The 22667-nt window shown below is 30.0% G+C and overlaps 3 protein-coding genes across 8 annotated transcripts in view; 2 read left to right on the top strand and 1 right to left on the bottom strand.

The window, feature by feature from the left end:
• LOC141446052 (phosrestin-2-like) overlaps positions 1-16673 on the top strand; it is a 173797-nt gene extending 157124 nt beyond the window's left edge. For all 3 annotated transcript variants that reach the window (XM_074112422.1, XM_074112432.1, XM_074112441.1), the window contains 3 exons: positions 1010-1157; positions 14739-15010; positions 15219-16673. In XM_074112422.1, coding sequence (XP_073968523.1) covers positions 1010-1157; positions 14739-15010; positions 15219-15854 — 1056 coding nt within the window. In that variant the 3' untranslated portion in view covers positions 15855-16673. The remainder of the gene's footprint in view (positions 1-1009; positions 1158-14738; positions 15011-15218) is intronic.
• LOC141446259 (sex-regulated protein janus-A-like) overlaps positions 1-22109 on the bottom strand; it is a 190908-nt gene extending 168799 nt beyond the window's left edge. Inside the window, exons 1-3 of one of the 4 annotated variants that reach the window (XM_074112802.1) lie at positions 20128-20283; positions 19868-20050; positions 11642-11799 (exon numbers count right to left, since the gene is read on the bottom strand). In XM_074112802.1, coding sequence (XP_073968903.1) covers positions 11657-11799; positions 19868-20050; positions 20128-20164 — 363 coding nt within the window. In that variant the 5' untranslated portion in view covers positions 20165-20283 and the 3' untranslated portion in view covers positions 11642-11656. Of the gene's footprint in view, positions 1-11641; positions 11800-19867; positions 20051-20127; positions 20321-21953 lie in introns of those variants that run through there. The other 3 variants (XM_074112794.1, XM_074112786.1, XM_074112785.1) reach the window with 3 other exon arrangements.
• On the top strand, positions 20344-22594 carry LOC141446144 (pseudouridylate synthase TRUB2, mitochondrial). Its single transcript, XM_074112603.1, has 6 exons — positions 20344-20479; positions 20569-20760; positions 20850-21066; positions 21195-21331; positions 21596-21922; positions 22425-22594. Exons 1-5 carry the CDS (start codon positions 20350-20352, stop codon positions 21847-21849), a joined length of 930 nt encoding a protein of 309 aa, XP_073968704.1. The 5' UTR covers positions 20344-20349; the 3' UTR covers positions 21850-21922; positions 22425-22594.
• Positions 22595-22667: the final 73 nt, after the last annotated feature.

Here is a 22667-nt window from a genome sequence, read left to right as displayed (position 1 = left end):
ATGAGCGCAAACGCTGTTTTCTAGCTGTATTTTTGAAGATGATATAAAGTGATAATATTTGGTTACTTTGGTTGAGATATTTGGAGATTAATTTTTGGAGCTTAACATTTCCTTCGATTTTTCGTTTTGCTTATATCCCTTGAGTATCAAAAATTGACTTTTATAACACCTATGTCACCAAAAAGAAATTTTTCTAATTTGAGAAACCTGGCACTAAATGTTGTGAGCGGTTTTTGTACCTAATTTCGCCTGTGAATCGTTTCTTCGAAAATGTAATTTACCAACCATAAATTACGCTAGATCCTAACGGATGATAAACTGCTACTTTCAAGTACATAGGGCGAATATGTGCATTGAGATCGACTTTCAAGTGATAAGTGAACGAGTTAAAAAATAATTATTTCAATAATTTTATCAATTAAATATAATTTGACAATCTCATAATTGTCTTTATTATATTATATGTTTTTATGTATGAATAATAATTAAAACAATAATAAATGAAAATGGCCAGCAAAAGGGTCTGTGACATCTAATAAATTATAAAAAATATTAATGAAAATTAGTGCAGTAAAATTACTTAAATAATATCAACGAAGTATTAATGAAATGTTGGGTACCAGCTGATTTGTGTACCTTTTGGCGTTTAATCAACCCTTATACTTAACTTTTTAAACTGTAAGTTTTTGTTAAGGAGTAAATATTAAATCTGCTTTGATTTTTCGCTGCAAAACGTTTTTATAGGGGGTGCAATCAAATAGATATACATATAATTTTGTAAGCTGCCCATAGGCTTTTCATGAATTTCCAAATTGGCCCACAAGATCATTTAGCTTGGCCACCCCTGATCTTTAACGAAACCAGCATTTAGATCACCTTCATAACTAGAATATATTCTCAAGAATGGATTAATAATTTGATTCTCTTATTCAAGTTAGTAAATATAGTTTTGTTTCTGGTTCAATCTAATCTAGACAAGTCTAATGAATAAGAACTCTTTAATTTACAGGATGCTTTGATTAAACGGCTGGGACCGAACTCTCACGCTTTCACCATGGAAGTTACACATCTAGCACCACCTAGCGTACAATTAGTGCCAGCTAAAGAGTACAGTGGCGCCCCTATTGGTACAAGTTACGATGTTAGAGCTTATGCAGGTAAAATTCATTAAGTAAGACCATAAATTCAATGTGTGTACTGACGTAATGTTATCTACATTATACAACTTTGTAAATTTTAGACTACAAACTAGTACGTACTCTAAACTATGTTTCTCGTTAGCTAAAATACACATTTTGTGATGCATAAAAAGGTCGAAAAGACCCTTTTCAATTTACTAAATAATGGCAAATTAGATAGCTGACAGTCCTTACCGTCCATTCTGGACAATTCACTAAGAACAAGCAGTCATATCAGGTAGGGGTCAAGCTCACTTGAAATCGAATTTAAACGATATCACTTTTCAGAAAGAAGAAGAAATTATAAGCAGGATGATAGTACGAGAAAACAAAGAAAAAAATTATTCTAGCAAGGAATTAGTTATTAAGTGAAAATAAGAAGAAAAAAAATACAAACAAACAAAAACAAATAAAGTAACTGTTATCTGTGGTGGAATTACAAGCAATTACAGTTGTAATGAAATTGAGGTCGAATTTAGAAATCTAATCTGCAAAACCATTTGCACTATGTATATTTGTGTACCTACGATAACAGAGCATAAATGGTCATGACGATTTTTGATTAAATAAAACTATCCTCAATTTAAAAAAAATTAAATTAAATTAAGTACCCGCAAATATTATATTTATCCGTGAAAACCTTATGTGGGTAAAGGCCACTTCAATAAATTGAATGTAGTAGGGCAGCGTTTCCCAACCTGTGCTACGCGAGTTGCTGGTTTTTTCAATTACCTACAAGTTTCAAACGGTTATTTCTCTTTTGGTATTAATCAAATTTCAATGATTACTTTATCGAAATGTACAGAAATGATAGCTCTATAAGCAGTATAAATGGCAATGTTCTAGTCATAATAGTTAATGAGATATTCAAAATTCAATTTTTGCCGTTTTCACATTTGTTTCGAATTTCGTGAAACTTCAACTGTTTGTATCACATTTCGCCTTTATCACAACTCTATGATTTCTTTACAGAAATAAAGAGAAAAGTTAGGTGTATAATTGATACAAATTGCAATGTTCTACAGATATTAGTTAACGAGATATTGAAGGTTAAATTTTAGAGGTTTTCAGATTCATACAACTTTCAAACGTTTATATCTCTTTTCGTATTTATCAGATTTCAATGATTTATTTATCGAAATATACAAAAATGTTACCTCTATAAGCAGTATAAATGGCAATGTTCTAGTCATAATAGTTAATGAGATATACAAAATTCAATTTTTGCCGTTTTCACAATCGTTTCGAATTCCGTGAAAATTCAACTGTTTGTATCTCTTTTCGCCTTTATCACAACTCTATGATTTCTTTACAGAAATAAAGAGAAAAGTTAGGTGTATAATTGATACAAATTGCAATGTTCTACAGATATTAGTTAACGAGATATTGAAGGTTAAATTTTAGAGGTTTTCAGATTCATACAACTTTCAAACGTTTATATCTCTTTTCGTATTTATCAGATTTCAATGATTTATTTATCGAAATATACAAAAATGTTACCTCTATAAGCAGTATAAATGGCAATGTTCTAGTCATAATAGTTAATGAGATATACAAAATTCAATTTTTGCCGTTTTCACAATCGTTTCGAATTCCGTGAAAATTCAACTGTTTGTATCTCTTTTCGCCTTTATCACAACTCTATGATTTCTTTACAGAAATAAAGAGAAAAGTTAGGTGTATAATTGACACAAATTGCAATGTTCTACAGATATTAGTTAACGAGATATTGAAGGTTAAATTTTAGAGGTTTTCAAATTCATACAACTTTCAAACGTTTATATCTCATTTCGTATTTATCAGGATTCAATGATTTCTTTATCGAAATGTACAGAAATGTTACCTCTATAAGTAGTATAAATGGCAATATTCTAGTCATAATAGTTAATGAGATATTCAAAATTCAATTTTTGCCGCTTTCACATTCGTTTCGAATTCCGTGAAACTTCAACTGTTTGTATCACATTTCGGCTTTATCACAACTCTATGATTTCTTTACAGAAATAAAGAGAAAAGTTAGGTGTATAATTGACACAAATTGCAATGTTCTACAGATATTAGTTAACGATATATTTTAGGTTAAATTTTAGAGGTTTTCAAATTCATACAACTTTCAAACGTTTATATCTCATTTCGTATTTATCAGGATTCAATGATTTCTTTATCGAAATGTACAGAAATGTTACCTCTATAAGTAGTATAAATGGCAATATTCTAGTCATAATAGTTAATGAGATATTCAAAATTCAATTTTTGCCGCTTTCACATTCGTTTCGAATTCCGTGAAACTTCAACTGTTTGTATCACATTTCGGCTTTATCACAACTCTATGATTTCTTTACAGAAATAAAGAGAAAAGTTAGGTGTATAATTGACACAAATTGCAATGTTCTACAGATATTAGTTAACGATATATTGAAGGTTAAATTTTAGAGGTTTTCAAATTCATACAACTTTCAAACGTTTATATCTCATTTCGTATTTATCAGGATTCAATGATTTCTTTATCGAAATGTACAGAAATGTTACCTCTATAAGTAGTATAAATGGCAATATTCTAGTCATAATAGTTAATGAGATATTCAAAATTCAATTTTTGCCGCTTTCACATTCGTTTCGAATTCCGTGAAACTTCAACTGTTTGTATCTCTTTTCGCCTTTATCACAACTCTATGATTTCTTTACAGAAATAAAGAGAAAAGTTAGGTGTATAATTGATACAAATTGCAATGTTCTACAGATATTAGTTAACGAGATATTGAAGGTTAAATTTTAGAGGTTTTCAAATTCATACAACTTTCAAACGTTTATATCTCATTTCGTATTTATCAGGATTCAATGATTTCTTTATCGAAATGTACAGAAATGTTACCTCTATAAGCAGTATAAATGGCAATATTCTAGTCATAATAGTTAATGAGATATTCAAAATTCAATTTTTGCCGCTTTCACATTCGTTTCGAATTCCGTGAAACTTCAACTGTTTGTATCACATTTCGGCTTTATCACAACTCTATGATTTCTTTACAGAAATAAAGAGAAAAGTTAGGTGTATAATTGACACAAATTGCAATGTTCTACAGATATTAGTTAACGATATATTGAAGGTTAAATTTTAGAGGTTTTCAAATTCATACAACTTTCAAACGTTTATATCTCATTTCGTATTTATCAGGATTCAATGATTTCTTTATCGAAATGTACAGAAATGTTACCTCTATAAGTAGTATAAATGGCAATATTCTAGTCATAATAGTTAATGAGATATTCAAAATTCAATTTTTGCCGCTTTCACATTCGTTTCGAATTCCGTGAAAATTCAACTGTTTGTATCTCTTTTCGCCTTTATCACAACTCTATGATTTCTTTACAGAAATAAAGAGAAAAGTTAGGTGTATAATTGATACAAATTGCAATGTTCTACAGATATTAGTTAACGAGATATTGAAGGTTAAATTTTAGAGGTTTTCAAATTCATACAACTTTCAAACGTTTATATCTCATTTCGTATTTATCAGGATTCAATGATTTCTTTATCGAAATATACAAAAATGTTACCTCTATAAGCAGTATAAATGGCAATGTTCTAGTCATAATAGTTAATGAGATATACAAAATTCAATTTTTGCCGTTTTCACAATCGTTTCGAATTCCGTGAAAATTCAACTGTTTGTATCTCTTTTCGCCTTTATCACAACTCTATGATTTCTTTACAGAAATAAAGAGAAAAGTTAGGTGTATAATTGATACAAATTGCAATGTTCTACAGATATTAGTTAACGAGATATTGAAGATTAAATTTTAGAGGTTTTCAAATTCATACAACTTTCAAACGTTTATATCTCATTTCGTATTTATCAGGATTCAATGATTTCTTTATCGAAATATACAAAAATGTTACCTCTATAAGTAGTATAAATGGCAATATTCTAGTCATAATAGTTAATGAGATATTCAAAATTCAATTTTTGCCGCTTTCACATTCGTTTCGAATTCCGTGAAACTTCAACTGTTTGTATCTCTTTTCGCCTTTATCACAACTCTATGATTTCTTTACAGAAATAAAGAGAAAAGTTAGGTGTATAATTGATACAAATTGCAATGTTCTACAGATATTAGTTAACGAGATATTGAAGGTTAAATTTTAGAGGTTTTCAAATTCATACAACTTTCAAACGTTTATATCTCATTTCGTATTTATCAGGATTCAATGATTTCTTTATCGAAATATACAAAAATGTTACCTCTATAAGCAGTATAAATGGCAATGTTCTAGTCATAATAGTTAATGAGATATACAAAATTCAATTTTTGCCGTTTTCACAATCGTTTCGAATTCCGTGAAAATTCAACTGTTTGTATCTCTTTTCGCCTTTATCACAACTCTATGATTTCTTTACAGAAATAAAGAGAAAAGTTAGGTGTATAATTGATACAAATTGCAATGTTCTACAGATATTAGTTAACGAGATATTGAAGGTTAAATTTTAGAGGTTTTCAAATTCATACAACTTTCAAACGTTTATATCTCATTTCGTATTTATCAGGATTCAATGATTTCTTTATCGAAATGTACAGAAATGTTACCTCTATAAGCAGTATAAATGGCAATATTCTAGTCATAATAGTTAATGAGATATTCAAAATTCAATTTTTGCCGCTTTCACATTCGTTTCGAATTCCGTGAAACTTCAACTGTTTGTATCACATTTCGGCTTTATCACAACTCTATGATTTCTTTACAGAAATAAAGAGAAAAGTTAGGTGTATAATTGACACAAATTGCAATGTTCTACAGATATTAGTTAACGATATATTGAAGGTTAAATTTTAGAGGTTTTCAAATTCATACAACTTTCAAACGTTTATATCTCATTTCGTATTTATCAGGATTCAATGATTTCTTTATCGAAATGTACAGAAATGTTACCTCTATAAGTAGTATAAATGGCAATATTCTAGTCATAATAGTTAATGAGATATTCAAAATTCAATTTTTGCCGCTTTCACATTCGTTTCGAATTCCGTGAAACTTTAACTGTTTGTATCACATTTCGGCTTTATCACAACTCTATGATTTCTTTACAGAAATAAAGAGAAAAGTTAGGTGTATAATTGATACAAATTGCAATGTTCTACAGATATTAGTTAACGATATATTGAAGGTTAAATTTTAGAGGTTTTCAAATTCATACAACTTTCAAACGTTTATATCTCATTTCGTATTTATCAGGATTCAATGATTTCTTTATCGAAATGTACAGAAATGTTACCTCTATAAGTAGTATAAATGGCAATATTCTAGTCATAATAGTTAATGAGATATTCAAAATTCAATTTTTGCCGCTTTCACATTCGTTTCGAATTCCGTGAAACTTCAACTGTTTGTATCACATTTCGGCTTTATCACAACTCTATGATTTCTTTACAGAAATAAAGAGAAAAGTTAGGTGTATAATTGATACAAATTGCAATGTTCTACAGATATTAGTTAACGAGATATTGAAGGTTAAATTTTAGAGGTTTTCAAATTCATACAACTTTCAAACGTTTATATCTCATTTCGTATTTATCAGGATTCAATGATTTCTTTATCGAAATATACAAAAATGTTACCTCTATAAGCAGTATAAATGGCAATGTTCTAGTCATAATAGTTAATGAGATATACAAAATTCAATTTTTGCCGTTTTCACAATCGTTTCGAATTCCGTGAAAATTCAACTGTTTGTATCTCTTTTCGCCTTTATCACAACTCTATGATTTCTTTACAGAAATAAAGAGAAAAGTTAGGTGTATAATTGATACAAATTGCAGTGTTCTACAGATATTAGTTAACGAGATATTGAAGGTTAAATTTTAGAGGTTTTCAAATTCATACAACTTTCAAACGTTTATATCTCATTTCGTATTTATCAGGATTCAATGATTTCTTTATCGAAATGTACAGAAATGTTACCTCTATAAGTAGTATAAATGGCAATATTCTAGTCATAATAGTTAATGAGATATTCAAAATTCAATTTTTGCCGCTTTCACATTCGTTTCGAATTCCGTGAAACTTCAACTGTTTGTATCACATTTCGGCTTTATCACAACTCTATGATTTCTTTACAGAAATAAAGAGAAAAGTTAGGTGTATAATTGACACAAATTGCAATGTTCTACAGATATTAGTTAACGATATATTGAAGGTTAAATTTTAGAGGTTTTCAAATTCATACAACTTTCAAACGTTTATATCTCATTTCGTATTTATCAGGATTCAATGATTTCTTTATCGAAATGTACAGAAATGTTACCTCTATAAGTAGTATAAATGGCAATATTCTAGTCATAATAGTTAATGAGATATTCAAAATTCAATTTTTGCCGCTTTCACATTCGTTTCGAATTCCATGAAACTTCAACTGTTTGTATCTCTTTTCGCCTTTATCACAACTCTATGATTTCTTTACAGAAATAAAGAGAAAAGTTAGGTGTATAATTGATACAAATTGCAATGTTCTACAGATATTAGTTAACGAGATATTGAAGGTTAAATTTTAGAGGTTTTCAAATTCATACAACTTTCAAACGTTTATATCTCATTTCGTATTTATCAGGATTCAATGATTTCTTTATCGAAATATACAAAAATGTTACCTCTATAAGTAGTATAAATGGCAATATTCTAGTCATAATAGTTAATGAGATATTCAAAATTCAATTTTTGCCGCTTTCACATTCGTTTCGAATTCCGTGAAACTTCAACTGTTTGTATCTCTTTTCGCCTTTATCACAACTCTATGATTTCTTTACAGAAATAAAGAGAAAAGTTAGGTGTATAATTGATACAAATTGCAATGTTCTACAGATATTAGTTAACGAGATATTGAAGGTTAAATTTTAGAGGTTTTCAAATTCATACAACTTTCAAACGTTTATATCTCATTTCGTATTTATCAGGATTCAATGATTTCTTTATCGAAATATACAAAAATGTTACCTCTATAAGCAGTATAAATGGCAATGTTCTAGTCATAATAGTTAATGAGATATACAAAATTCAATTTTTGCCGTTTTCACAATCGTTTCGAATTCCGTGAAAATTCAACTGTTTGTATCTCTTTTCGCCTTTATCACAACTCTATGATTTCTTTACAGAAATAAAGAGAAAAGTTAGGTGTATAATTGATACAAATTGCAATGTTCTACAGATATTAGTTAACGAGATATTGAAGATTAAATTTTAGAGGTTTTCAAATTCATACAACTTTCAAACGTTTATATCTCATTTCGTATTTATCAGGATTCAATGATTTCTTTATCGAAATATACAAAAATGTTACCTCTATAAGTAGTATAAATGGCAATATTCTAGTCATAATAGTTAATGAGATATTCAAAATTCAATTTTTGCCGCTTTCACATTCGTTTCGAATTCCGTGAAACTTCAACTGTTTGTATCTCTTTTCGCCTTTATCACAACTCTATGATTTCTTTACAGAAATAAAGAGAAAAGTTAGGTGTATAATTGATACAAATTGCAATGTTCTACAGATATTAGTTAACGAGATATTGAAGGTTAAATTTTAGAGGTTTTCAAATTCATACAACTTTCAAACGTTTATATCTCATTTCGTATTTATCAGGATTCAATGATTTCTTTATCGAAATATACAAAAATGTTACCTCTATAAGCAGTATAAATGGCAATGTTCTAGTCATAATAGTTAATGAGATATACAAAATTCAATTTTTGCCGTTTTCACAATCGTTTCGAATTCCGTGAAAATTCAACTGTTTGTATCTCTTTTCGCCTTTATCACAACTCTATGATTTCTTTACAGAAATAAAGAGAAAAGTTAGGTGTATAATTGATACAAATTGCAATGTTCTACAGATATTAGTTAACGAGATATTGAAGGTTAAATTTTAGAGGTTTTCAAATTCATACAACTTTCAAACGTTTATATCTCATTTCGTATTTATCAGGATTCAATGATTTCTTTATCGAAATGTACAGAAATGTTACCTCTATAAGCAGTATAAATGGCAATATTCTAGTCATAATAGTTAATGAGATATTCAAAATTCAATTTTTGCCGCTTTCACATTCGTTTCGAATTCCGTGAAACTTCAACTGTTTGTATCACATTTCGGCTTTATCACAACTCTATGATTTCTTTACAGAAATAAAGAGAAAAGTTAGGTGTATAATTGACACAAATTGCAATGTTCTACAGATATTAGTTAACGATATATTGAAGGTTAAATTTTAGAGGTTTTCAAATTCATACAACTTTCAAACGTTTATATCTCATTTCGTATTTATCAGGATTCAATGATTTCTTTATCGAAATGTACAGAAATGTTACCTCTATAAGTAGTATAAATGGCAATATTCTAGTCATAATAGTTAATGAGATATTCAAAATTCAATTTTTGCCGCTTTCACATTCGTTTCGAATTCCGTGAAACTTTAACTGTTTGTATCTCTTTTCGCCTTTATCACAACTCTATGATTTCTTTACAGAAATAAAGAGAAAAGTTAGGTGTATAATTGACACAAATTGCAATGTTCTACAGATATTAGTTAACGATATATTGAAGGTTAAATTTTAGAGGTTTTCAAATTCATACAACTTTCAAACGTTTATATCTCATTTCGTATTTATCAGATTTCAATGATTTCTATATCGAAATATACAAAAATGTTACCTCTATAAGCAGTATAAATGGCAATATTCTAGTCATAATAGTTAATGAGATATTCAAAATTCAATTTTTGCCGTTTTCACATTCGTTTCGAATTCCGTGAAACTTCAACTGTTTGTATCTCTTTTCGCCTTTATCACAACTCTATGATTTCTTTACAGAAATAAAGAGAAAAGTTAGGTGTATAATTGACACAAATTGCAATGTTCTACAGATATTAGTTAACGAGATATTGAAGGTTAAATTTTAGAGGTTTTCAAATTCATACAACTTTCAAACGTTTATATCTCATTTCGTATTTATCAGGATTCAATGATTTCTTTATCGAAATGTACAGAAATGTTACCTCTATAAGTAGTATAAATGGCAATATTCTAGTCATAATAGTTAATGAGATATTCAAAATTCAATTTTTGCCGCTTTCACATTCGTTTCGAATTCCGTGAAAATTCAACTGTTTGTATCTCTTTTCGCCTTTATCACAACTCTATGATTTCTTTACAGAAATAAAGAGAAAAGTTAGGTGTATAATTGATACAAATTGCAGTGTTCTACAGATATTAGTTAACGATATATTGAAGGTTAAATTTTAGAGGTTTTCAAATTCATACAACTTTCAAACGTTTATATCTCATTTCGTATTTATCAGATTTCAATGATTTCTATATCGAAATATACAAAAATGTTACCTCTATAAGCAGTATAAATGGCAATATTCTAGTCATAATAGTTAATGAGATATTCAAAATTCAATTTTTGCCGCTTTCACATTCGTTTCGAATTCCGTGAAACTTCAACTGTTTGTATCACATTTCGCCTTTATCACAACTCTATGATTTCTTTACAGAAATAAAGAGAAAAGTTAGGTGTATAATTGACACAAATTGCAATGTTCTACAGATATTAGTTAACGAGATATTGAAGGTTAAATTTTAGAGGTTTTCAGATTCATACAACTTTCAAACGTTTATATCTCATTTCGTATTTATCAGGATTCAATGATTTCTTTATCGAAATGTACAGAAATGTTACCTCTATAAGTAGTATAAATGGCAATATTCTAGTCATAATAGTTAATGAGATATTCAAAATTCAATTTTTGCCGCTTTCACATTCGTTTCGAATTCCGTGAAAATTCAACTGTTTGTATCTCTTTTCTCCTTTATCACAACTCTATGATTTCTTTACAGAAATAAAGAGAAAAGTTAGGTGTATAATTGATACAAATTGCAGTGTTCTACAGATATTAGTTAACGAGATATTGAAGGTTAAATTTTAGAGGTTTTCAAATTCATACAACTTTCAAACGTTTATATCTCATTTCGTATTTATCAGATTTCAATGATTTCTATATCGAAATATACAAAAATGTTACCTCTATAAGCAGTATAAATGGCAATATTCTAGTCATAATAGTTAATGAGATATTCAAAATTCAATTTTTGCCGCTTTCACATTCGTTTCGAATTCCGTGAAACTTCAACTGTTTGTATCACATTTCGCCTTTATCACAACTCTATGATTTCTTTACCGAAATGTAGAGGAAAGTTAGGTGTATAATTGATACAAATTGCAATGTTCTACAGATATTAGTTAACGAGATATTGAAGGTTAAATTTTAGAGGTTTTCAGATTCATACAACTTTCAAACGTTTATATCTCCTTTCGTATTTATCAGATTTCAATGATTTCTTTATCGAAATGTACAGAAATGTTACCTCTATAAGCAGTATAAATGGCAATGTTCTAGTCATAATAGTTAATGAGATATTCAAAATTCAATTTTTGCCGTTTTCACATTTGTTTCGAATTCCGTGACATTTCAACTGTTTGTATCTGTTTTCGCCTTTATCAGATTTCAAGGATTTGTGTTCAATCATTTGTACGAAGTGATAGGCGAGCCAGAAATGGTTGGGAAACGCTGTAATAGAGATACAATAGATGGTAATCAATTATTATCCGCCTGTTGGAATAATAGAAAATACAAAAACCAATTATTCAACACATAATGGGAAGCTAATTAATTTTAAATTAATGCAAATCTGTTATCTTTATCAATTACATCTTGTTCGGTATTATTGTTCTTGCCGTTACAGATGAAGAATAGCAAGGTACTAATCTAACCTTTGAGGTTGAAAAATGGTTATTAATTGCTACCATATATAAAAAAAAGAAAAAAATCTAGTGCAGTTAAATGATGTAATCAAAACTAAAGTGCAATGTTTAATTAATCAGTGTAAGATTTGAAGATAAACTACACACTAGGTCGATAGCATGAAAACAATAAATTTAATAAAGGCTTTGGAGTCGCCAAAAAATTAAAAAAGATTAAAATTACTCCTAACATTTTAAAGTTGATTTTAAAAAAAATAATCTCATGAATTTTAAAAAGGCATTTATTGTTTAAGACGGCAGGGCTGAGAAATAACCACTTAACTGCTTATTCATCGTAGCTGAAGATATATTGAGAATTATATACTATACTACTCTCCATGCCGCTATAATGAGAGATTAGAAGCACGGACTATTAAGTTAAGATGATTTTGGTGATACGTTGTGGGATTCTCTTTGGTGTACGTAAGGAGTACTACATCGTTAATTTATATTCAATGAGGTTTTTATTTGTTTTCAAAATAAAAATGCTCACCAAATAATAATAAATAATCACGACACAAAAATAAATGGAAATAACGTTGTTTAACTAAGAGAACTATGCATTAGTTATAGTTATTTTTATAATGTTTTAATCTGTAGCTAAGGATTAATTTAATTATGGCCATAACAGAAAATATACTTCACTTCAAATAACGAGCTCTAGGCTGCAAAATACTAGTTGGTGGGAATAAAGCATAAAGAGTAATAAGAAGACATTATAGTGTATCCAAATAAACAAGAGGAAAATGCTACGGCCACTTTACTTCTTCATGTTTCCTTATAGATTCTATAAGAGAGAGGAGACAAGCCTCTACAACTAAGTGCTGCAAATAATAATAAAAGGATATTGTATCTTAAGGTCAAAACATAAATTCCACTTCAATTCTGGAAATCACTGAATCTAACAATAAACCAACCCTCTCTTATTCCCCTTCAGAGGTTCTTCTACTCCACTTTTCTTTCCACCACCAGCGGAGCCCACTGCTATATGGTGGCTCTCCCGTTTACTAACTTTAAACAACCCTTTTTAAGCCACCAGACTGGTTACTATGGAAACATGCCGTTTATAGCTTAGGATACCCTTTTCCACGCTTCTACGTCCTTATTATTATAAAGTAAACTCCAGTAACCAAGTTTTAATTACCTTTTTGTAAAAACCTTAGACTTAGCTTTTATATGACTTACAAATTATTTTAGAATTGTATAGTCAAGTTTGTATTTCTAAAAGAAATTATCAGTTAACAAATTCTTGATTCTGCTTTCAATAGAAATAAATAATAATATTATATTTTCATTCCTTCATTTAAGTTTTAGAGAGTCAAAGTTTAGGTTGAAAAAACAATATTTTAAGGCCCAAGAGATGGTTTTAAAAATTAACTACTTCTGAATTAAAATAAATTTTATGACATATTACGTAAATAATAATGATCATCAAACATTCTGATCATGTTCACAAAACTGCATGGCCCACATGACAGTAATATTAACACGTGGTATTCCTCGTTTAGTAAAAATATTGAATACTAAAAATGAAAGTATAAAGTAAATGTGATGTTTATTTACTATAGATGGGTTTACAACAAATTATAACCATGTAGCAAACCTATTTACTACAAATTGCACATACTGAAAGATTAAATAAGATTCATTAATATTGGTTTATATTATCTTTAACCCAAGTAGATGTCAAGGAATTGATTAACGCCTACGTTCTCACTCGCATCGCCTGAAATCTTTGGGCAACCACTGAAGTTTCAATTTTTATGGGTGAACCAATTACTTGAACCAATATAGTATGATTACAAAGTGGCTAATGTTACTATCTCCGATACCAAAAAAAGTGGACAAATAGCGTCTGGAGATTGGCTTGCTGAGCACACATCCTCTAAAAATGTCCCCTCGTTCACTTTTCGCGGGATATAATTACGTTGAATAATTAATTTTAGGAAATACAGTATAATACTCGTATAAATAGAAAGATTAACAAAGCAGGGCATAAACTTTCCGCTTTGGTTTGTTGCTGGCTTGGTAAGTAATAAAAATGTACCTATTTTTAATTAAAATGAATAGTTTGTACATTAAAAGATAATAAAAACTCTAAATACAATGAAAATCCTTCAGAAAAGAAACACATTCACACAAGCAATTACTAAAGAAATCAAATTTTTAGTCTATAAAAATGAATAAAAGAAAACCTACGTAAGTGGAGGGAATCAGCATAAAAGATGGAAGCTACTTGGACTCAGATGTTACTAAAAGACCTGAATTACCCGAGTGATTGGTCGCACAGCTTGTATCTAAACATTAAGAAATATGCGTCAACTATCTTCACTAGGAAGGAAAACCCGTATTTGGCGTATTCATTCTTGTAGATTAAGTAGAGTTGAAGTAATGAGGGACCTTGGAGTGCTCATGGACCAAGAACTCCAATTAACACATTGATGATGTTTGTAAGAAGTCCGTTAAATCTAAGGAGTTCATGTCTAGTAATTGCAGGAATATTTCCAAAGTCCTGAAATCCATATATTGTCTGCCTTGTTAGTTCTAAACTTGATGGAAAAAAGGAACACCTGGTACGAAATTAAACTGTAATTATTTAACATCTCAGAAATGAATATAAATTAATTAGATATAAATAATATCCCTATTAAATCAGAATTTATTACATTATTAGTAAAGGTTAATAAAATAATGTGTAAATTACAGCGGAGAGAGCGGATGAAAAGCTACATCGTCGGAGTACAGTACGAATGGGTATTAGAGTGGTACAATTGAATGGCTGTATGGGCAATGAGTTGATAACTGACGTAGAAAATACAAGGCCGCCCCACGCTGCTGTAGATAAACCATTCTTGCTAAGTGATGGTCGACTTGAATTGGAAGCTTCATTAGACAAAGCTATCTACTGTCATGGTGATCCAATATTGGTTAATGTTGCTTTAAGAAACAATTCCCATAAAACTGTACGCAGAATTAAGGTATTTTATTATTATTATTCCATTAATTGATGAGAATATGAGTTACAAAATTTATGATGATTGCATAAACAACTATAACTAGTCTTTGATTAGTGTAAAGGAGGTTTTTAACCTGTTAATAATCTATACTTTTTAGTGATATTAATGACCTTGTTATATTCAATTTAACTCAAACTTTAGTAAATATTTTCTATGCTTTCTGTTGTAGGTGTTCATCGTGCAACACGTTGATGTATGCATGTTCTCAAATGGAAAGTTTAAAAATGTGGTAGCCATGATAAACTGTAAAGATGATTGCCCAATAAGTCCTGGTGGCAGTTTGAACAGAACATACATCTTACATCCGGCTAAAGGTGCAACGAAAAACTGGATAGCATTAGAAGATTCCTATAGTAAATCAAACACATCATTAGCATCCACGGTATTATGTAACTCACCAGACGAAAGAAACGTATTCGCTATTTATGTGTCATATTACGTGAAAGTCAAAGTGCAAGTAGGTGCAATGGGCGGTGAACTATCGTTGAAGTTGCCGTTCACCCTGATGCACTCACCATCAGAACCAGACCCAACCACAGAGATCACGACAACATCTCAAGCATCAGCGCCATGTACCACCACCGTAGAATCTGGCACGAGAAATAATGATAATGATGAGGAAAAAGTTGATCAAAAAGAAGAAGCCAAAGAAATTACAAAAACTGTACACGAAACACAAGCAATGGTAGAAGCACCGCCTCCTACACCTCAAAAACCGCCCTCAACAGCTGTTATCGTCACTCAATCACAAATGCAACAGCAAGAGCAACGCCAACTGCAACAACCTTCTGGTAACAGTAGCTGAGGATCATTGAACCGGATTGATCCGGCACCAATCAAACGTGAAAGTGTAGTCAATGAATTACAATTACATAGGGCGTTTTGTTGCTTTACAATTCCTGAATCGTCACAGTGACATTGGTATAACTGTGCCTGCCAAACTATACAGACAGAGCAGCCAAGATCAACAAAGAATGAAATTACTTTATGATAGACATTCTGCTGTTCTACAAACACCAGTTTTAAACAGTAATAACGTCTGCACAAAAAAGCAGTAATGATCAGGAAGAATCCTGCGATCAACTGAATTGACACTGATACAACTTGCTGCAAACTTCCTGGGAAAGTAGCGAATAACAATAATAATTTCGAATTCAAATCAAACTATACTAAAAAATGTTTACTTAAGAAAATATTACATATCAATAAATTAGAATTCATTCAATAAAACATTTCTGAGGAATTACAACATACTGACTTGAGGGGATGAAAAAAATCCTAAATAGAAAATCCAAAAACCCTAAAGGCCACAATCACAAGGTTTACAGATCCTTCATTTTTTGTATAAATTTGTAATAAATAAAAGTTGTAAATTATAAATATTTTAAATATATACATATATATATACAAATATTTTTCATACCAGCTTCCATTAAATATGTAAATTAAAGATGAAATAAGTTTAAAAACGTGCCCAGGTACTCGATGTATGAACTAACTTGTATAAATATGAGGTGCTGTGTAATTATAAAATCAGTTGTTGTCCAATTTTTTTAGAACCACACCCAATGAAAAGATATTGATAATGATCAAATTATAATGCACATTACAGTTTTTTATTGAATATTTTCAAATCTGTATGCAATAATAACAAACCCAAATAATAATACTATTTCAAATGAAAGCTACACTTACAATATAAAATCATCAATCTGGATAAGAAACAACCTAAGAAAATCAAATAAAAAGTTTGTGTCAATCAAACAAAAGGGCAACAATGGAATGGAATTTCACCAATCCATAATTAAACAAAGAACATGTTCAAGGAAAGAAATAAAATCTTAAATTTCCAGTAATGCTTCTTATCCAAACGAAACTGATGCAAACTACATGTTTTAGTACATTCAGGTAAGAGAAAAATTTATGCATAGAAGCAACCTCTAGAAAGATTCCCATCAAAATTAAAATGAATCCAATATATATTAAAATGTCGTTAACCTTATACTTTCTCTTGTCGCTGGTAAGAAGATAGAATTAATCGTGTAGATTTTCCATTTTAGTTTTAACTAGAAATACAAGTTATGAGGAATCTTGCAAACAAAAAAGAAGTTCGCTGCTCAGTATACCTCTGGTTCTGTGATCGGCATAACTCAAAACAAATTCAGAAAATCCTAATTCTATATTCAGTTTATGTGCCACAAAGGAAACTGACAATTAACTTTCAAAGCTGTCAAAACATATTCTGTGTAAAGTGAAAAAAAAAAAAAATCTGTCAAAACTTATCATTTTATGACAGCAGTATGCAAGTAGAAAAATCCCATCCAATAATAATAAAAATAAAATATGTTTTTAATAAGATGATTGGTCATTCAGAAGCTTTAAGATCCAGGAAAACGAAGTTAAAAATAAAAATGAATTCCTAGTGAAAGCCAAGAAGAAACAAACGAAAAGCTCCTAATTTTCCGAAATAAAAACAATAACGTCCCAAGGTAAAAAAAATTACATAATATAAGCATTTTTTTGTTAACAGTAGATTAGATTTCCAACATCAATTAGCCAATGCCATAGTGACTCAATAAGTTCAGTAGCCACAATTACAATCCTAACTAATTGTGATGACTCAATGAGTTCGGCTGACCAGCAATAACATCCCCTATCTTCAGTTCCATGAGTTTAACTAAGTAGTCTATGTTTCAATAAGTTGAGTGGACTTACAATTAAAGCTCCACTTATAGTTAAGTCATTTTAACTAGTCTAGGACTCTAGAAAACTGTTCATTTACTTCTTGAGTTTAATGGAGCCCACAATTAAATCTTCATTAGTTTTTTTTTACTAATCTAACACTGCAGAACTGCCTATGCCTAAGTGACTAATGATTATAATAATAATTTTTTCCGGATGAGTTCAATAGCACCTAAAATTACTGCACCATCTGTCCTGACTAGCACTCTAGAGAGCTGCGTATGCCTCAATCCTCAATGCCATCTACAATCAAAGCTTCATCTCTGGTTCCGTCCGTCGGTTTAAATTCTGCAGGACTCTAGAGGCTGCTGGATAGAGGTTGAATATGACAGTTTTCGATCTCTCAGCTATAGCAATCCTTTAAACTGAAATAAGTGACTCTACCTGGCAAAACCGACACGGCCTATCAATTGCCAAGTCCACGTGACATACACATTTCTTATGCAATGGTCTAAATGAAGGGGTGCAGACATCCCTTAGCAGTTAAGCCTAGTCAGAAACGAATTGGAAAAATTGGGTGTTACAACTTTTTCTTCCCTTCGTCTTTGACTTAGGCTTTCCACCTACAATTCCTACGATAGTTCACTAAACTCAAATGGTTGCATTTATCTATTTCTAATTGATTGAATTCAAGATATAACGTGGGAACAATTCTTCTGGAACCAGCTTTATTAGATATTTAAAAAAGTAATGGGCTAATCTCAAATTACTTGAAGCAGATTCATATAAGATCTTCCTAGGGAGGCTGAATAAGTGTTCCTCACCCATGCACACAATCAGAATTTTTTTATTCAAAGAACTGACTAAAACTAGTCATTTTTGTAATCTCTTTATCCCTCACAATACAAAACCAGAGAATGTTAAATAATTACTGGGAATAGAAAATGTAATACATAAACAGTAAGTGGTAAAAAATAAACAAACCTTAATTCACATCAAATAAAGAGCAGTGATAAAGCGTTTTTTCTACAACAATCCAATTAATTGTGAGACTTTAAAATACATTATAAGACAGAAATAGGGACCAAACATTTTCACAGACACAATTACAATTATTATAATCTTCAACTAAGAAGTCATAAACGTCCATGCAGATAAAATCAGATTCCTTTTTTATTTTCTTCTTGATATGAAAGGTACATAATACCTTTCATTTTATATTCAAATATTGTTAATAAAGAATATTAGAGAACTTTGGCGAATTGCTTTAACAATATCTAGCTATTTATATGAAAGTAAAACTAAAAAGAGAGAAACAAAAATTATTAATGCAATATTTACAGAATTTTGAGAAATGACTAATGATGGATTTAAATTTCCTCCTTCCTTCCTGGGTTCATACATAAAAAATAAATAAGAATCATCTACAACGAACATGTCATCTAATAATTTATGGACTTATCTAATAATCCAAAGAACACTAGTAAAAGCCTGAATCTTCGGCAACCGTTTGTGCCACCAAGGTACAAAACTTTTGATATGTGAAAAGGTAAAAAAGCTTGAACCTGTTGTACACAAAAGGGATGCAAAAAATTCTAGAAAAGGGCCAATTTTCTTGCAATGAGTCCAGTAATAAGATAAGAAAACATCTGCACATACAGTCACATTAAAGCACACACTTTTTCTCTAAATTCTCCACTTGACTACGAGTGTTGTGTTTCAAAACCAGTTGTTTTTAAAAGACAATTGCTGAAAGAAGGCTACGAAGTGAAATAAATAATATTTAAGACAATAAATGAACAGAACTTATTTTCTTCTTAAATTACCCTTTCAAACAAAAGTAATATTCCTCATTAGTAAAATAAATATTTGAATCATAGCTCTTAAGAAAGTGGCAACGAATGAATTATAATGGTGCAAGCAAGGTCAACCTTAAAATATTCTTGGACTGTTTTTATTTTAATTTTAATTACGGTTTGCTCTGGATTATATTTAGAATTGGCAAAATATTCAAAACACAGACTATCAGCATACACGGACAGCACTCTAGACAATGCTGCATATGAGGGCAAGCATCTCATTAAAAAGAAAAAATACTTGATCAAAATTCATACAATTATTAAAAATTATTCTTACCATGATAGGGTCCACGACTATTCCCACGAACTATCATCTTAGAAGGTTCATTTCCATCCTTTGTCTGAGGTGCATACACCCTTATTAGTACATATTTAAAAGTACCTTCTGGATCAATCTCCACATCAGGAACAGAATTAAGTAGTTCTGAGGACATCATTGAAACTCTTCTGATATTGACTCCTACAAAAATACTCATTAAAAACGTAATTTTGTAACTAAGTACCGGCATTTAAAGAGCAGATGTTAATGAAACATACTTAAAGAAAGAGTGTTTCTAATGAAGTTAAATATCATTCAATTCTGTATATTTACCTCCTTCAGTATAAAAATAATTTTATTTCCCAGTAGATTTAAAAAACGAAACAGTTCTCCCGAAGGGGAAGGTTATTGCAGATATTTTAGGTTATATTAAAAGAGAATTCGTAGAATTTTATAAACACAAAGTTCATTGGTGAGTATGATTGATTTATGCAAAAATAATGCAGCAAGTATTAATAGAAGAAGCTCCAACTTTGTGGAAATTGCTAAATGGTGTTCTATGTTTATACAAACCTGCAGGAGAATCTGCTAAAAGAGTTAGGGGAAGTTTACTAGGCAAACTTTCTAAAGGTAAAGCAGTTGTTTACTTTTTAATTAATTACCAAAGCAAAATGTCGAGTAACAGATTTTCAGTTAAGTAAACAGTTCAAATTATTTAGAGCTGTGTGAAATGAAATGCCGGGAGCCTGAACCTTTCGTATCTATTGAGGGAGATACAACAAAACCTATGAAAGTATCAGTAATACCTAGTTATGCTGATCACCCATTAGTAGTAGGACCAAGATATGTAGAGGACGATTTTAGATGTTCTTGGGCTACTTTCCTGGGATTCAACACATCTGGAGTCTTTGGTGGGTTGTATTAGTTTTTAATATTGCTGATTAAAAATATTTGTCAAAGCACCCAATTGTTTAATGCTGCCAATTATATATTATTTCAGTGCTTGGTCTAAATAAAGGAACACGACTTGCTCATCAAATTCATCGCAAGCATCCAATGAGAACCTACAGATTAAAAGGAATATTAGGTTATACAACTGACAATTTGTTTAAAACTGGTAAAGTAGTTGAGCGATCTTCATTTAATCATGTTAAATTATCACATTTGGAAAATATTTTAGCTTCTGTACAGGCTACCCACCAGCGAAATGTTTTTGAGTATGTATATTATACGTTAGTAGCATTTCATGTGTGTTAGTGTGAACAGTAGGTTGTTATTATCTAAGTAATATGGGGATGACAAGTATTTTCATTTTGTAATGACCACACTTTGTTCTTCTAATTAGGATTTGTGGTGTTGACCCACAAAGTCAAGAAGCATATGAATTAGCGGTTTCAGGTCTTGTTAGGCCAGTAAATTCCAAAATACCTATAATCTACAGTTGCAAATGTACAGAATTTAACCTGCCGTCGTTCACCATTGGTAAGTTATAATTTATTTTCTCCTTGATTTATATTCATAAGAAGACTGTGTTTAGGAAGTATTTTATGAGCAAATGCTCTACAATCTTAAAAGCCAGTGACTTTTCAGAGTTACTGACTTGACCCTAAACCGGAGAGTTGCACTCAAGTCACTTTAATTTGTAGCTTCATTTCTTTTTGTTGAAATACTGGGTGACTAGTTTTCTTTCTTAATTATAATATTTATTGAAAAATGTTACCAATAGTTTTCTATTTTATGTTACAGAAGTACAGTGTATAAATGAATATGAAGCCTTTCTTATGGCATTAATACACAGTATAGGTTTAAAGTTACGCTCTGCAGCAACATGTACAGCCATCCATTGTCTAAGACATTCTTATTTCAATTTGGACCATGCACTTTTAAAAAAACATTGGACACTTAAGAATGTAATTAAAAATATGGCTGACAATCGCAAGTTAATTAGGCAACAAGAAGAAATTTGCCAAAAAATTAAGAAAATTGCAGGAGATGGGTAATTTGTGGCAATTGCCAAATCCCATTGATCAAAACATAAGTTCTAGGGAACTAATTTTAATTACTTAATTATTTGTAAGTAATAAAAATAAAATATTTTGCTCACTTATTGAAATTTATGTATCTTTTACACTGCATGAACAGAGTATATATTTTGTGCTTTATGTTTAAATTCACATTCTTCAGTTTTCCTCACTCGTGGATAGTTTTATAATTTTTTTTTTTTTGTCAGACAGCAGCTGTGAATGTCGAAATTAATATTCAAGAAAGCAGTTGAATTACAGAATCGTCCGTTTAATTTCAAATGCTTTGGATGTTAAATCACTGTTTTATTAATGAAAGATTTTAAGTTGCGCTAATATATTAATATTAATCTAAACTAAATAACTCAAATACCTATTCTGTTCATCCAAAATATTTATGATAACCAAAACCCCAAAACTGATCATAACGAATTGCCCATTTTAGAAATCAGATACATACTTTTTCAAAAATTTGACAGCCTCTTATTCATAGTAGCAGATATATTGTTAGTATTTTCTATTTTTTCATAATTCAACACTTTTTTCTTTTTTAGATGGATTGCTTCTATAAACGTACATTCTTACAATAAATGCTCGCAATGATTAGGAAATTTATCAAGGATAAATCTTTCGAGAATGGAATTATTTGTATATGTAAATATGTAATTAATTATTGTATCATAAAAAAATATAACCATTTCTTGTTTTATTGTTTTTCAAAATACTTCAATGTAATAAATATTCACATCCACCAATTTATAAATATTTAACGCTGTTCAGAGATGAAGTTCAGATTT

Source organism: Rhodnius prolixus, unplaced genomic scaffold, assembly GCF_049639745.1.
Source record: "Rhodnius prolixus isolate KJV_2025 unplaced genomic scaffold, Rpr scaffold_1, whole genome shotgun sequence".
NCBI lineage: Eukaryota > Metazoa > Arthropoda > Insecta > Hemiptera > Reduviidae > Rhodnius > Rhodnius prolixus.
This window is presented reverse-complemented; position numbering and strand designations above follow the sequence as displayed.